The sequence below is a fragment of the Erythrolamprus reginae genome, chromosome 2 (assembly GCF_031021105.1).
Source record: "Erythrolamprus reginae isolate rEryReg1 chromosome 2, rEryReg1.hap1, whole genome shotgun sequence".
NCBI lineage: Eukaryota > Metazoa > Chordata > Lepidosauria > Squamata > Dipsadidae > Erythrolamprus > Erythrolamprus reginae.
This window is the reverse complement of record NC_091951.1, coordinates 150126825-150144215: the sequence shown is the minus strand read 5'-3', so window position 1 is coordinate 150144215 and position 17391 is coordinate 150126825. Positions and strand designations below refer to the sequence as shown.

General features: G+C 44.1%; 1 protein-coding gene across 3 annotated transcripts in view; it reads right to left on the bottom strand.

Annotated features, from left to right (window-relative positions):
- Positions 1–17391, bottom strand: part of EXOC7 (exocyst complex component 7) — a 53527-nt gene that overhangs the window by 6203 nt on the left and 29933 nt on the right. For all 3 annotated transcript variants that reach the window (XM_070739863.1, XM_070739860.1, XM_070739861.1), the window contains 3 exons: positions 6272–6338; positions 3398–3463; positions 2674–2794 (listed from right to left, as the gene is read on the bottom strand). In XM_070739863.1, the coding sequence (XP_070595964.1) occupies positions 2674–2794; positions 3398–3463; positions 6272–6338 (254 nt within the window). The remainder of the gene's footprint in view (positions 1–2673; positions 2795–3397; positions 3464–6271; positions 6339–17391) is intronic.

Sequence of the window (17391 nt, the reverse complement as noted above, 5' to 3'; positions counted from 1 at the left end):
GAAGGGGCAATGAATTTCAAAATTTGCTCTAATTTTTAAAGGCATAACAATACTACACATTGCTTTCTGATGCTCTTTATAATTGGTGCAAGGTCTAGGAATCTTGGTTGTCATCAGAAAGCGAAGAATAAAAATAAATAAAAATGCATTCACCAACAAGGAGGAGATTTGCAGATCTTTATATTGAAAATCAGTTTAGGCTAAACAACGTAAGTTATTAGTCATGTTCATTTTCTCTTTTCAAAAGTTGCTTATCATCAGTCAGAAACAAACTGATCTTGAGTATACTCCAAAAATATTTTCTTCTACTTCTTTTTGTATATTGAACATCAGATGGGATGTAGAAAGGATTGATGCTGAATTACTAAGAACAGTTTGGTATTAATTGGATTTTTAAAGAGTCATTCGTGTTTTTACCGTTAAGCACTCTAAAACACTTTAAGCAAACAGGGGAAGAGTGAAGACAAAGCTGAAGTTTCTAGGGAGGCAACACACACACACCCATTAGCATGTTTGTTTTAAAATCACCGTCTATGCTATGCCTTAAAGGAGTCTAGTATTTTATTCCCTGTCTCAAGACATAATGGATTCCAAACAAGAGATAATGAGAAATGAAACTGGCAGAAAATACACACAAAAATAGTATTTATTGGGTTGTACAACTGGAGAAGCTTCAGTTGATAGGATTTGCAAGCTGGGAAGACAGGGCATTCCAGGGAAAGCATGGATGCATTCAACTGTATTTGAAGAACATGGAAATAAAAAAGGCAATTCTTTAAGATTACCAGGACCCAGACTTTTTAAAGCATCGAGATGCATCAATGCCTGGTACAAAGTCATAGCTAAGGTGGGACTAGAACTCACTGTCTGCTGGTTTCTAGCCCAGATCCTTCAGCAATGCACCAAATAGGCTCTCATGTATTAGGCTTAAGGACTGTGGTCATCTCACTGATAGATGAGCAGAAGAGCTCTTGGTGCCTTTTCCATGTTCCTCTGCATTTTCTTTGCTTCTATTTAAGCCAGATGGAATTTCTTGTCCAATGCTCAAACAATGGTATGTACCAATTTCTCATATTATGTACCTGAATAACTTCAACTCCATTTTATTATTATATGTCCTAGTTAAGTCCAATTGTCTTCGGAGAGGGGCGGTATACAAATCTAATAAACTATAACTATAATAATTGTACTGAGAGACTACTACACTAGACAATGCACAGAATCCACAGAGCTGTACAGCATCTATTACAACACTTATTTTTCTGAGTTGGATTGATTGTCATGAAAAATACAAAACTACCACCAGAAAATGCAAAATGACCACCAGAGGTCAGTAAGGGGCATGCATAAGTGCACCAGCGTGCCTACCGTCCCTGTCCTAATGTTTCCCTCTTCTTAGTACCCATCTCACGTATATAAACAGCATTTTATCTATGTATACTACCAATATGTACTTGACAAAATAAATAAATAAAAATAAAATTATTCCTTGGATTTCTTGGAAAGGACTCTCCAGAACAAAAAGCCACTCTGCTGACAAGATGAAAGTCTGTTCCGTATTGAAACTAATTTTGTTCCCATAAGATAATTTTAACAGAAGGAAGACTTAAAAGGATCCTTTTTGAAAGCACATAAAAACAACAGCAGCAGCAAGAGAGAGAGAGCGAGAGAGATAATTCTGCAGAAGAATGAATAAAAGAAGCTAATGAAAACAAAGGAGATAGATAGATAGATAGATAGATAGATAGATAGATAGATAGATAGATAGACAGAAGATAGATAGATAAAATAGAGAGAGAGGTGTGTGTGCATGTGAGAGACAGTGAATTCTGCAGAAGAATGAACAAAAGAAACTGATGAAAACAACATAGAATCATAGAGTTGGAAGGGACCTCCAGGGTCATTGGGTCCAACTCCTTGCTCAATGCAGGATTCACTAAAGCATCCCAGAAAGATGACTGTCCAGTCTCTGTTTGAAGACCTCCAGTGAAGGCGAGCTCACCACCTCCTGTGGCAAACTGTTCCACCGATTTATCACCCTTACGGTTAGAAAGGGTTTTTTTATATTTAATCTAAATCTACTCCCTTGCAGTTTCATTCCATTGTTTCTAGTCCTTCCATGTGCTACTGAGAACAATGCTGATCCCTCTGCTCTGTGACAGCCCGTCAGATATTTGTAGACAGTTATCCTCTCAGTCTTCTCCTTTGCAGACTAAACATCCCTAAACCCTTTAACCATTCCTCATAGGAGATGGTTTCCAGACCATTCACCATCCTCGTAACTCTCCTTTGTACTTGCTCTAGTTCATAGACAGATACATGGATAGATGAGGTGTGTGTGTGTGTGTGTGTGTGTTGAGAGAGATAAAGAGAGAGAGATAGAATTCTGCAGAAGAATGAACAAAAGAAGCTGATGAAGACAACAACGGAGATAGATAGATAGATAGATAGATAGAGAGAGAGAGAGAGAGAGAGAGAGACAGACAGACAGACAGACAGACAGACAGACAGACAGACTAGAGAAGGGAGGGGTGCAGTTGAGAGAGAGTGAATTCTGCAGAAGATTGAACAAAAGCTGATGAAAACAACAGAGAGAGAGAGAGTGAGAGAGAGAGACAGAGAGAGAGAGAGAGAGAGAGAGAGAAGGAGATTAGTGATCTTCTTTATGCTTACTTTTCAAGGGACTTGAGAATATAATTGTAGTTGTTAAGCAGGAAGATGGCACTTAATGCTGGATCTTCATAAACTTTGGATTTACTGAGAAGGTTTAGTTGTAAGTTGCCCAGAACTTTGCCTTAAAAAAAATGCATGAGAGGGAAGAAAAGACCATTTGCAAAGTTTTCAAGTTTAACAGTGGTGTTAAGTCTATTGTACTTTCTAACTGTGCTCATATAATAATAGTTTCCGAAGTGTGAAACATCTTTTTCAACATGTAGTGAGAAAGTTATTTATTTATTTTTCTATTCTTTGATAAATAGAGTTAAACCTTCATGAAGGACTGAATGGCAGATCTTTCAACTATAAGACACAAATTAGTAATACATATCATTGCCTTTTCTATTTCTGGACTCCAATGACCCGAGTTCTCAAACACATTTGTACAGGCAGATTGGGAAATCTAAAGCATAGTCTAAGTGTATTATTTTTATTTATTACACTTCAATATTTAACTGAGGAGGAATTCTGGATAATCTTATCTAAATGAGGATTAAACTGGCATTTCCCTCTTGTTCTAGACAGGTAGAGATAACAACATATCTCATTATTCAGTCCCACTGCCACTAACATCAGTTGCCAGCATAATCTCATCTTAGAAGTCACTGAACTAAACAAGTTGAGTCAAATGTACATGAGCAGGAGACAGTGAGGATATTACACACTTGGAGAAATTACTCACAGATGTAGGTGCTCAGCAACCGTCTACTGAACTCTGAACTGTAGCTACTGGCTGAAGAGCTAGTCTCTAAAAGAAACAAACATTAAATTAATTACTATACACCAGTTAGTAATTTAGGTATAGCTGTTTCTATAAGATCACCTAAAATATTTATTTTTGGATGTAATACAACAACACCCCCCCCCCAAACTGATAGCCATCTTTGAGTCTCAAGTTATTGTTAGCCTGCAGTTTTATTCATCACTGGCAATCTTGACTGGAGAGAGTGGGAATGGCTGAATGGCAGTTGAGAATTTAAAATTTCGAATAAAAGGGCTACGCTAGAAATGCAATTATTTTGCAAAAATTTAAATAATTGATTTAAGACTTCTTCTACTACTGTATTATGAAACATTTCACAGCTCTTTTAATAAGCTGATGAACTGTGCAGTTTCACGCTGAATCATCCTCACTCCAAAATTTATTTTGCCACCAGAACCATTAATGTTGAATTAAAATGCATTTTCATAAAAACTTAGCAGCCTTTAATCTATTATCACAGAAGAAAATACTGAATCTTCTAGGAGACTATGGGAATATCCAAGGTTTTTGAATAGGACAGGTTGTCAATTATAACTGAATAGTAAAATATATGCCATACGCCCTAGCAGCCAATTTTGCTAAACAAAACCTAGCAGTGTTGTCACATGGATGGGTACAGGAAGAATAATTAAACCTTTTTTGTTTATCATTTTCCCAAAGAAAATTCCTGTTACCAAGCTGCCCTCTCATCTTATTTGATTATTGAAACGGAAGTCCATGTGCCGCTTCTATGTTGGATGAGGCAGGTAGGAGTCCCTTGAGTACCATTTGTTGGGGGTCAGGGGAAAGGAAGGGTTTGCCTTCTCCTTTTGCTCAAGATCCCCGTGTACAATTAGTGGGCCACTGTGTGACACAGAATGCTGGACTCGATGGGATTTGGCCTGATTCAGCATGGCTCTTCTTATGTTCTTATTATATTTCAGAGTGGAATCAGAAATAAGAGATGCACCTTTAGTCATATCTGGAACAAAAGTATGTAGATGGCATTAGTTTGAACTGATGAACTATAACCCAGCAATGATCTTTCTGTTTCTTGTTCAAAAGCAGAGCTTCATTGAATTTGCTTTAAAAAAAAAAAAATGACAGAAAGAATGGCTCTTGGTATATTTTATGATGTACAGTAGGCATATAATGTGCTATTATTTGCTCAGACGAGTGACTAAACTCTTCAGACGAAGGGCAAATCACCTGGTAACATCAACAAGATCTTTGTGCTGCTTTACAGATGTCTAATCTTTATGAAAACAGGCAGTGGCATACCAGCTATAGGTGCAGAAAAAGTAAATAATTTTAAAATAAATTTAAAAAAAACTAAACAGAAATCTGTAAGGAGATACAAAGAAAGAAAGAGAGTTTGAGACAGTAGTATAAGTTAGGCATGCGGGTAGTACAAATATTGCTGCTGCTTACCTCTGTGATCTAAAGGTATATTGTATGTGTCCCCAAGAACTTTAGAATTTAAGGCAGAATTGAGGTGAAAAGGAAGAAAAAAGAGAAAGAAGGAAATAAAGAAAGGCAAAGTTCAAAAAGACAGGTTAGAAACAACCATACTTTCCAGAACAAAGCAGAAGACACCAACAGACAGTGCTATGGACTTGGCAGAGGGGAGCCACCTCTTTTTAAGAGGATGCATTCTTATCCCCACCTAGTCGGAGACAAGCCACACTGAACTCAGTGGTGCCCACCCTTCAATAAGTGGGTGAAGACTGCAGCCTGAACTGCCACGATCCCAGTCTCAGCCATGACATCCTGCCCCAAATATGCAAAACTGAAGGGCAGTAGCAAGAGAAGTTCCTCCCTAGTTCCACTGTTTGTTTTTAACATTTCAGTACATTCTGTTCTGTCAATTGGTTTTCTGCAATCCAAACAGAGGTTTTAGGAAGTTTGGGATTGATCAATATGATCTCATTCACTTTCTATTGTTTTCACATCCCACCCACCCCCCTCCAATTTCTACATTGGTTTGAAAAAACACAAAACCATGTCCTGTGTGATGTTTTTAGCTTCATTGATAATCGGCAGCCACTCTATGAGCCAATTAAGAAGCTGGCTCTACACTGCCTTTGTCCATAATCATTTTAGCAACTAAAGGAGATATAAAGGTAGTGACATTGACGGAAATGGATGGTTTAAATGTTTCATTTGGTAGCTGTTAACATACAAGATGCAGTTGCAGTTAAACCTTCTTAGCATGGATCTGACTGGACAAAATTGATGTTCAAGGAAAGTCACAAAAAAGGAAAGAAAAAACATTATGATAAATAGGCAATACTCCGGAAATCATCAATAGCTGAAAGGTTTACACAGCCTGAAAGGTTAATATGATGTTGTTTTAGCTTTTAACAGAAGCAAGGATTTAAAAAACCTCTTCACTGCCTTGTATCAAAAATCCCCACAGAATCAAATGAATGTCCTGTGCTACTATGGCTGGGTCATAAAATCCAATTAACAACCTTGCCACACATTGAGAATGAGTTGGGAAATCTTTCACTTAAAAGATGTTGGATTTTGGAGATAAAAGGCCATTTTTACATTCATCCTTTTAGGTTTCAAGGACCTCAGCTAGCAGCACATTTGGAAGCTCATAAGAAAAGCCAGAACCCTTCTCTGAGCTTAATACTGTATAATTACTTAGAAGGTAGCAGCCTTTACTGTAGCAGCCCAAAACTAGAATGCTGAGTATGCAAGAAGTGAAAAAGCCACATCCTTTTAAGGAGGTTTGACTGCAAAGCAAACAAGGGGAAATGGTTTGATCAGTGCCAGGAATGCATTCGTGGGTCTTGGCATAGGTACCTTGGGATGCCAGCATGGCACCTGCAGTCTCTTGGAAATCCAGCAATTGTTGCAGGAAGAGAATGGCCTGTAAGAAGAGAAAGGAAAAGCACTTTAGAAGGACCGTTGAACTTACCTGAACGGTCTTCTCGCTGCACTGTGAGGAGAGTCCAATGTGGGTTGTTCTTCAGCCTCATTGGCAGGGACTGAGTTAAAAATTAACATATTTATTATGTCCCGCCCACCTCTACCTCCCTAGGTTCAGTCAATAAAAACGAAGGAATAGTGTAAGTAACCAACTTTATTAACTAAGAAGTTAAACTGTCAAACGAACTGAACCCCTGGGCCAAGAAGCCGGGAGGGTTTGGACTCTCCTCACAGTGCAGCGAGAAGACCGTTCAGGTAAGTTCAACGGTCCTTCTCCCCTGCACTGCTCGGAGAGTCCAATGTGGGATATACCCAAGCAACCAAACTAGGGCGGGATAGGCTGGACCAGGGGTGCCTGAACACAAACCCGTTGCAGCACTCTGCAACCGAATGCCGCTTCCGATGAAGCGAACGTGTCTATGCGGTAATGTCTGATAAAAGTCGTGGGGGCCGCCCAGGTTGCGGCCCGACAGATGTCATCGATCGACGCCTGTGTGTTCCAGGCAGCTGTAGTGACTGCACTTCTGGTACAGTGAGCCGTGATTGTCCTTGGCAAAGGTGTACCTCGTGTCCTGTAGGCCTCCATGATGCAGGACCTGATCCATCGACTGATAGTTTTAGAAGACACCTTGTTGCCCATGGATCCTGGGAAGAAGGAGACGAATAATGCTTCCGATTTCCTGAAAGAATTAGTCCGTCGAATGTAAATCTTTAGCGCTCTACGGACGTCTACTTTGTGCCAGCGTAAAACTGACGGATGTGAGCCGTGGGAACAAAAGTCCGGTAGTATTATGTCCTGTGACCTATGAAATCTTGTATTGACCTTCGGTAGAAAACTGGGATCTAACCAAAGAGTAACCCGATCCGGGTGGAACACGCAAAGGTCCGGCCGGACTGACAGCGCTGCGAGTTCCGACACCCTGCGAGCAGATGTGATGGCCACTAGGAACGCCACTTTGATTGATAAGAGGCGCAGCGTGATTTCTCTCAGTGGTTCAAATGGTGGTCCTGTGAGTGCCTGTAAGACCAAAGTCAAGTCCCAGGATGGGAAATGATGGATAACCAGAGGAGAGAGATTCGAGGCCCCCCGGAGAAAGTCTTTAACCCATGGATGATGGGAGATTGGGCGAAGGGGGTCTGGTCTTAAGACCGTGGCTATAGCTGCCACCTGCCTGTGAAGGGTGTTTGGGGTCAGCCCTTCGTCTAGCCCTTTCTGTAGGAAGTCCAATAGATGCAAGACGGAGGATGAGCGAGGAGGGATCTCTCGAGCTCTGCAGAATCTACAAAACGCTGCCCATGTCGCCTGATAAATGCGAGTTGTTGATGGGCGTCGAGCCGATTGGATGGTATGAATCACTTTTTCCGACAGAGATTCTGCCCTCAAGCGGTCCCCCTCAATCTCCACACGGCAAGCCTCCACCACTGGGGGTCTGGGTGTACTAACGACCCCTGCGTGAGGGAGAGTCTGTGGTACGGGATCCTCCATGGAGGGGAGGTTGAGACGTCCATCAGGTCCGCGAACCATGGTCGTCTCGGCCAAAATGGAGCGACCAGGATCACCTCCGCCCGCTCTGAGAGTATCTTGGAGACTACCCTGGGTAGAAGGCAAGTCGGAGGGAAGGCATAGAGCAGTCCCCTTGGCCATGGGGAGAGGAGCGCATTGATACGGTCGGCTCCCGGGCACGGGAACCGGGAGTAGAATCGGGGCACTTGGTGGTTGAGGTGCGTAGCGAACAAGTCCACTACTGATTCCCCGTAACGATGTACAATGTCCTGAAAAACCTCCTGGTTCAAGGACCATTCCCCCGGGTCGATTGTTGTGCGGCTCAACCAATCCGCCTGGGTGTTGTCTGATCCTGAGATGTGTTCTGCTTGGATCGAGACCAAATGTGTTTCCGCCCAAGACATCAGGGAATGAGCTTCCTCCATCAAACGGCCCGACCTCGTACCTCCATGATGATTTATATGGGCCCTTGTTGCTACGTTGTCCGTCATGACAAGGACGTGCTGTCCCTCTATCCTGTCTGCAAAGGAGTGGAGTGCCTTGAAGACTGCCCTCAGTTCCAACAGGTTGATATTGGGGTCCCTCAGGTCGTCTGCTGTCCAGAGACCCTGGGCCACTCTGGGACCGCAATGTGCTCCCCACATTGCGGTCCCAGCCGGAGAGGCTCGCGTCTGTGGTGATCGTCACCTCCCGATAGTGGAGGAATGGAGAGCCCCTGGTGAGCGCTGGAGACGTCCACCAGGGCAGAGAGCGACGGACCGGCAAAATGAGACGCACCAGGTGTTTTGAGTGGCTCATGCGTGCCCTTTGGAAGGGGAGGAGGAGCCATTGAAGTGGGCGGGCGTGCAGCCGAGCCCATGGGACAATGCTGATGCAGGAAATGAAGACTCCGAGCAGTTGAGATAGAAGGGCCAAAGGGGCCGTGGTGCGGTGCTGAATGGAAGCTATCAGCGTCCTCACCCTCTGCTGCCTCTCTGATGACAGGTAAACGATCCCGGCTGCAGAGTCTATCAGAGTACCCAGATGTAACAGCCTCCTGGTTGGTCGCAGGTGGCTTTTGACGTAGTTGATTGTGAAGCCGCAGGCCTCTAAAGATTGTATTGTCTGCTGAAGGTCTAGCCTGGCCTGTTGAGGACTGCTGGACAAGATGATAACGTCGTCCAGGTAGGCCATGAGACGTATGGATCTGGTTCTCAGGTCGGCTGTCAACACATCCAAGAGCTTGGTGAAAGCTCTGGGGGCCGATGAAAGGCCGAAGGGCATGGCCCTGTACTGAAAATGTTGGTCCTGTATACAAAAGCGGAGAAATCGTCGGTGATGCGGGTGCACCGGTACATGCAGATACGCCTCTTTGAGGTCGATGGAAGTCATCCAGTCCTGGCCCCTGATGGATGCCAGGATTGACTGCAGAGAATGCATCTTGAATCGATGGTAGCGAACGTAGATGTTCAGCTGCTTGAGGTTTAGAATCAGCCGACAGCCGCCGGATGTCTTGGGGACCACAAACACTATGGAGTAGAATCCCAGACCCCGTTGCTGGATTGGCACCGGTTCTATCGCCCCGATGTCCAAAAGGTGTGGTACTTCCTGGGCAATCAGGGACCGTTTTTGCGGCTGAGATAGCGTCGGGCATTGCAAAAACCTGTCTGGAGGGGTCTGTAAAAAGTTGATTCGCAGTCCGTTCGTCACGGTATCCAACGCCCAAGTGTCTGTGGAAATAGCCTCCCAGGATTCTGAGAAGGACTGCAGGCGTCCACCTATGGGCACTTCGATGGGGGAGTCATTTCTGTTTACGATACCCTCCTCTGTTCCCGCCCCAAAAGGGTCTGCGGGACTGCTGGAACTGTCGGTTTCTGTCTCCGTAACCGGTTCTGTCCGACCTGAAGGATGGCTGTGTGTAGGAGCTCTGTCCATAGGTCCTGGTGCTCGGAGCTGCGGGCGCGGCTGTGTCCGACTGAAAGGACTGCCTTCGGTAATATGGTGCTGCCCGCCTCTCCTGTCTCCTTGCCGACCTCGGCAGCACCTTCTTCTTGTCCTTGTCCTCGACTAGGACTGGATCCAATGATTCTCCAAAGAGTTTGGCCCCCTGATAGGGTGCTGTTGCTAGGCGCCATTTCGATTTGGCATCTGCTTGCCATGAGCGGAGCCATATTAGACGCCGAGTGGAAAGGTTGGTAGCCATGGCCCGGGCTGAAAACCTTGAAGCAGCCAAGGTGGCGTCGGCGGAGAATTCCGTGGAAGCGATCAGTTTATTAATGTCCTGGCGGAGGCGAGCGTCCTCCGGGCCAAGCCTGGGGAGGATATCGCGAAGCCAAAGGATTGAAGCCCGGTTGAAGAAGGATGCCGCCATTGCTGCCCTCAGGGACCAGGCGCAGAATTGATGCATTTTTCGAATCAGGTTCTCAGCCTTCCTATCGTCGGGCCGCAAGCCATCCGCCAAGTCCGATGGAACCAGAGCATTAGAGATTAATGAGGTAACCGGGATATCCACCGACGGATATTGGAGTAAATCCTCTATCTCTGGATCGAAGGAGTAAAACTTCTTGTCCAGTGCAGAAGGACCCAGAGCCGCTGCTGGTTGCTGCCAGGGCCTCTTTATGTTTTCTGCGAATATGGGCACTGCAGGGATATTTTCTGACTCCCTTTGAGGCTCGTTAATGAGTCTAGCAGCAGGGAGGATACCCACATCCTGGCCAGCTATCTTTTGAGCAGTTGTCAAAGTCAGTGTGGTCCTGGCCTTGTTCAGAAGAACCCTGTAAAGGGATGCTTTGAATAAGCCTGTCATTACTGGTTGCTCAGGTAAGGTGGCTTCATCCTCTGATAGCTCATTCTCTGGATCAGAGAGGGCTTCCCTCATCTCTTGCTCCTCCTGCAGAGAGTCATGAAGAGAAGGGGCAGATGTAGGAGCTGCCCAAATATCCTGCCTGCTGGGGCGAGGTGGTAGTGGGGATTGGTGCTGTTGGGCGCCAATTGCTATGCCCTGAGCATATGCTGAGGCTATCATGTCCTGTAATGATGGTGACATGGTCTGCCAGTTATCTGCGGGCCCCCTGAGTCCTGCTGCCATGGGGGTAAACGTGGCTGCTGCCGGTTGAGGCTGGGAAGCAGGCCTGATCCAGTCTGCTCTCTGAAGCCCTTCAGACGGTGGGGGGGCGCTTAGTGGGCGATCTGGTGAGAGGTCCCCAGCACTTGTGAAAGTAGGCCCCTCAAAGGTGGCTGCTGGGAAAGCTGGGCCCAGCGGACTAAGGGTAGGTGGTATAATTGTGGCCAAGGGGCTAGGCCCCTGCTTTGGCTTGGCCTTCTCAAGCTGGGCCTCCAGAGCCCTTATTTTCCTCTCAGCCTCTTTTAGAGCAGTCGAGGATTGAGAGCTTTTCCCCTTTGATTTGGAGCTGGGCCCCTTGTACTTACTTTTTGCTTTGGAAGAGGAGGCGGCCGGGGCGCTGGGGCTGGTTTGTTGAGACATTTTTTGGGAGCAACACCGAACCAAAACTCACGAGGTTGTTGATCAAAATAGCAATTAAAATGGTGGACTAGGGAAACATGGGGTCCCCTAAATAACACGTCATTAGCCCTTTACTCGTGATTGGCTGACTGCCGAGCAGAGCCTTCGTTGTCGTGGCAACGCCCCGAAACAACATGGCGGCCCCGAGATAGGCTGAAAGAGCCTAGTCATCCTCCCTTCCTTTGCCTGGGCAAGATGGCGGCCGTGACGTCAGGCGGGAAAAACCTCTGCCCTTCAAACGGCCGGAGGGGAGTCCAGCGGCTATGGCCCTGCGCCAAAATGGCGGGCGCAACCTCGGGCGGCTTGGCGATCTCCTACTATCGCCCCCCCCTTGTAATTCACCGATCACTGCTTTCCTCGAGCGATCGGGAGCTCCCTGGGGCGCCAGGCATAAAACCGCCGAACAGCTGATCTTTCTTCCTTTGCCGATGCGATCGGCAGGAACGCTGCAAGAGCCGCTGAGATCGCCCACAGCTATTCTCCCCTCTGGGGAGATTCTGTAAGATGAAGGCTCCACTAATCGGTAAGAACCGACACTCGGAGGCTCGCTGCGCTGGATGGATAGTTTGGGGGGGGGGTCTGATCGCGGGCATCAGGGACCCCAATCCAGCGATCCCTGTCCACAAGGCAATACTCCGGAGAGCAGTGGCCTCTCAGGGATTTGATGAGACGGAGAGCAATACCCCGGAGGGCAGTGGCTCTCGAAGATCCAGGTCTTCCTCCTAAAGGAAAAGGAGAGGGGGGGAATTTTTTTTTTTTTAATTAGTAAGCAATATTATTAAATCTCACTTTCTGTGAGAAGAAAACTCATAGTCCCTACACTATGACTGAGTTTTTAAGACTGAACCTAGGGAGGTAGAGGTGGGCGGGACATAATAAATATGTTAATTTTTAACTCAGTCCCTGCCAATGAGGCTGAAGAACAACCCACATTGGACTCTCCGAGCAGTGCAGGGGAGAATGGAATCTCTCCTCCATCCAGCCTGACTGGGAGCAGCTCAAGAGGTGACAGAGAGAACCTCTTTTCTAGTCTTGCCCAAAGATGATAGCACCTCGAGACTTTGGGATGGAAACATGCACATCTACACAAAACAAGTGGGGATGACACAGAGGCAAAGGCTGACAGCTGAGTAATATGCTCAATGGAGTTTCTCTGTACAAGAGGGAGCCATGAGGTCACCCACATGAGCCCCACCCCCCACCCCAGTGGGGAGAAGGAAGCATCTTGTGAAGAAGCCCATGGGATCCTCGAGGTTCGACTACTGTAACGCTCTCTACATGGGGCTACCTTTGAAGAGTGTTCGGAAACTTCAGATCGTGCAGAATGAAGCTGCGAGAGCTATCATGGGCTTCCCCAGGTATGCCCATGTCACACCAACACTCCGCAGTCTGCATTGGTTGCCGATCAGTTTCCGGTCACAATTCAAAATGTTGGCTATGACCTATAAAGCCGTTCATGGCATCGGACCAGAATATCTCCAGGACTGCCTTCTGCAGCATGAATCCCAGCGACTGGTTAGGTCCCACAGAGTTGGCCTTCTCCGGGTCCTGTCGATGAAACAATGTCATCTGGCAGGACCCAGGGGAAGAGCCTTCTCTGTGGCAGCCCCGACCCTCTGGAATCATCTCCCCCCGGAGATTAGGACTGCCCCCACCCTCCTTGCCTTTCGCAAACTCCTCAAAACTAACCTCTGCAGTCAGGCATGGGGAAATTGACTCCCCTGGGCCGTTTCCCGTTTTACACAAGGTTTGTCTGAGATGTATGATTGTTTTTTATACTCAGGGTTTTAAATTGCTTTTTATTGTTGGATTTGTACCATGTTTTGTGTTGTGAGCCGCTCCGAGTCTCCGGAGAGGGGCAGCATACAAATCAAATAAATCTAATCTAATCTAATCCAGAGGGACCCTGTGGACAATTTGTGACTCAATGCCAGGAGGTGTGGAAGAAAAACTATGCTCACAGCTTTGCCTGAGGCCTATGCCCAAACCATAGAGCCCTAGTGCAACAGGGTAGCTAAAGCCACCTTCAACCTGGGAAAGACAAGTAAAAAAAATGAAGCCCATTATAAAGATATAAAAGGGGACTAAATGCCAAAAAGCTCACCAGAATTTTGGAACAAGAGTTAATTTTGGAGCACTGCCTCATCTGAAATACGTTTTTGAATTAAATAAACAGATAATATATATCTGCAGATATCCTTGACTTACAACCATTTGTAATGGTTGAAAGTTGTAATGGCACTGAAAAAGGAGAGTTATGAACAGTTTTCACACTGGCCATTGCAACATCTGCATGATCATGTGCAAAAAATTCAGGCACTTGGCAACTCACATGTATTTATTATCACAATCACACTGTATTGGAGTCATGTGATCACCATTTGTCACCTTTCCGGCTGACTGCCAACAAGCAGTCGTATAATATGATGACTTTAAAACTGGATGATTGAAAAGGTATTGAAGGAAGGAAGTGATTATGGTTATGTTTAAGAGGGAAGGATAATCATTTTGATTGTAACTTAGTAATGAAAACTGGCAGTCACTTCGTCTTTTATTTGTTTTTTAAAAATTCCCACTTAACCACATTGCTTCCTGCATTTCTGAATAAAATTCTCAATACAAATATTTTCTTTAAAAAGTAAAGGAGGAGCCAGGGATGAAGTTCAAAACCTTTGCTTACCTGCACACATAATTGAGAGATTGCTCTCAATCAGGGATGTCAAACCTATGACGTTACATGGTTGTCACATCATGATGTATCATGAGTCCTCCCCCCTCGCTAAACAGGGTGGGAATGACCAGTGCGTGACACATCTGGCCCGTGGGCTGCGAGTTTGACACCCCTGCTCTAGATGGATTTTTAAAAAAATTTATGGGGGGGTTCCCCTCCATTTTATTTATTTTTAAAATCAGTTCTATATCCATTAAGAAAGGGTAGATGTATTCTGGGAAACCCATGTCAAGAAGCCCTTGGTATCAAAATAATATAAAATACAGGCCTCTATTAAGCACACTCCTAAGTGTCGTCAAATTCAGAGCTTAACATAAAACAGATCTCTTTCTATGGAAAGAATCTGAGGCTGCAAGTATTATTTACATTTTTGTTCTGTTGCTTAAGCAATAAATCAATTGTCCATGTGAAAGGATAAACCACCTGTGTGAAATATGCAGCACATAGCCACCCCTTTCTTTCTTTCTTTCTTCCTTCCTTCCTTCCTTCCTTCCTTCCTTCCTTCCTTCCTTCCTTCCTTCCTGCCTTTTATATAGTGCAAAGCATAAAAGAGAGATCATTGATCAAGAGCACATATAAACGGAAGCTGAGAATCTCCCTCAGCCATGTTTGTGGATCTCACCATTTAAAATATGTTTTAAAAAACAAAAATAGTGGTAGCACTTTTGTTTTCCACATTTAAAAGGCTGTATTGAGGGAAGACAATTCTGCAAAGTAAATCCTTGTGAGGAAAATTCTGCTCCAGTAATATTATCTTGATCAGCATCCCTCCCTGTGCTTATATAGTTATAAATAAATGTCCAAAGACCAGCTGCATCCTACATATTTAATGCAGTTAATGTAGTTTAGCTCTCAGTATACAGCTGCTCAGAGATCATCTGCAATTGAGCCTCAACAGGAATTCTACTTCAATGCTGCTTGATTATCACGTTCCCCACACAGTCATCTTTTCTTGAATTGTCAGGAGTTTGCTGCTTCCTCTTTTGAAACCAAAGAGCTACTCTTTACCAACCTCCCGAGATCCACCCATGCCTTCCTACTAGCCTTTCCTGCTGTTTTCCTTAGCAAGCTGAGCTCTCCTTTTGCTACTCCAGAAGAGAGGAGAGGAGATCACAAAGCAACTCGATAGCCTGTCGGAGCCTATCAATTTTTAAATGGACAGACTTCACTTCTGATGAAGGTCTTGGCAATGCTAGAAAAAAATTAGCAGAGGAAGAAGAGAGGGACATTTTCTGCTTGCATGCAAACCCTAGAAAAATTGGAAAAATTGTCTTTGCTTAATTGGAATCCCAAGGATGTTTTTCGCCTTTCAAATTGGTGGAATATCCTTGACTAATGTCAAAAATAATCAAAGACAAGCAGTTTAGTGGTTCTGTGCTGCCCTCTTATTTTCTAGTATAGAAGTGTATTTTGGGGGGGGGGGGTATCGTCCCTGTTAGTACAGGGTACATGGTTGTTAGGGACTGCCATTGTAAACTGCATATTGTACACTTGTACCAAACTTGTACTTAAAGAGTTAATGTGCACTCAAAGAGTTAACTTGTACTTGAAGAGTTAATATTCAAGGCTGTTTCATCACTTCCTCATTGAAGTTATAAAAGCTCATTATTCTGCTCAGTCACTTCCTTTACGTTTGCCTGAGAGCGGGGGAGTTGTGTTTACGCTTCGTGCATATCTTCTTGTATTAGCTTCGTGCTTATTATCAATATTGTATTTTGCTTTGTGCTTCTATCTTGTAATTGCTCAGTGCGTATTATTCTGTATTTGCTTCGTGCTTATTCTGGATTGTTTATATTGTGTTAATATGTAGATAATACTTATTTAACTAAGTCTGTGTCTTGGCTTTATCACACATCCATGCTCTGTTAAAATTCTCTGCTCGGTGTTGTTGAAGGTTTCATAGCCTAACCAAGACAAGCCAACAGTCCCCAATTGGAAGAGAGACAGTGAGAAAAGAAGAAAAGAACAAAAAAGGCAGACCAGCCAGTTTGGAATGAGCTGAAGCAAAAGACTGAGTATCTCAGCTATGTACTTCATGGAATCCAGGATTAGAGAGGCTTTTCCAAGATTTAACCTTAGAAACGAAAACACTTTTATGATAGTTAAATTACTCTCACGATTGGGGTATTTGCGTATTTCATGTTCTAGGCTCAGGAAAAGAATAGCATCCCAGTCCCAATTAAACTCTTTCTTGATATGTTACTGTTATTTGCAGACAAAAATATTGTCAGCAATATTATTGTAATTTTTATGGTCTTAACATTTAACATAGTCAAGCAAGGTAACAACAAAATGTTTCCAAACACATTTACGTCCTTTTCAGGAAAAAAAATTGCTCTTCTTTGACAAGAGTGATTGTGGTAATTAAAATAGGAAATGTTAAGAAAGTCTGTACCAGCTCAACTTTCCATTTCCAGCAACCCATCTTGATTCCCAATCATAACAGGTTAATGCTGCACAGGTAGTCCTTGACCTATGACCTTAATTGAGGCTAAAATGGATTTTGTTAAATGAGAATTTGTCGAGTCCTCATTTTACAACTTTTCTTGTCGTGTTTGTTAAGTGAATCACTGCAGTTGTTAAATTAGTAACACAGTTTGTTAAGTGAATCTGGTTTCCCCATTGTCAGAAGGTCGTAAAAGGCCATCAAAAGACTCCATGACACTGCAACGATCATAAATGTGAATCATTGTCAAGCATCTGAATATAAATCAGGTGACTATGGGGATGTCACTTTTTACAGTGGTGGTGTAACTTTGAATGGTTTCTAAATGAACCATAGTAAATTGAGGACTATCTGTACATATACAATGACATCTTACTGAGGAATATTTAATGTATCTAGATACACTAGACTTTCTCAATCTATGTCTTCTAGATGTAATCCTATCCTTCTAGAAGGCAGACTAAGAAAGTCTGGCATAGCCAACATGAGAAAATATTATTTCACTGAAAGAGTAGTAGATGCTTGGAACAAACTTCCAGCAGATGTAGTTGGTAAATCGACAGTAACTGAATTTAAACATGCCTGGGATAAACATATATCCATCCTAAGATAAAATACAGGAAATAGTATAAGGGCAGACTAGATGGACCATGAGGTCTTTTTCTGTCGTCAATCTTCTATGTTTCAATGTGGAAAGTATATAAAAGAAAAGATATAAAAACTGAATGAAGCTACAGCAGCATTCCTAATGTGTGGCAAGAATTCACGTATTCTGGGTTTGGAGCTTAAAGTCTCTGTATATAGGACCAAA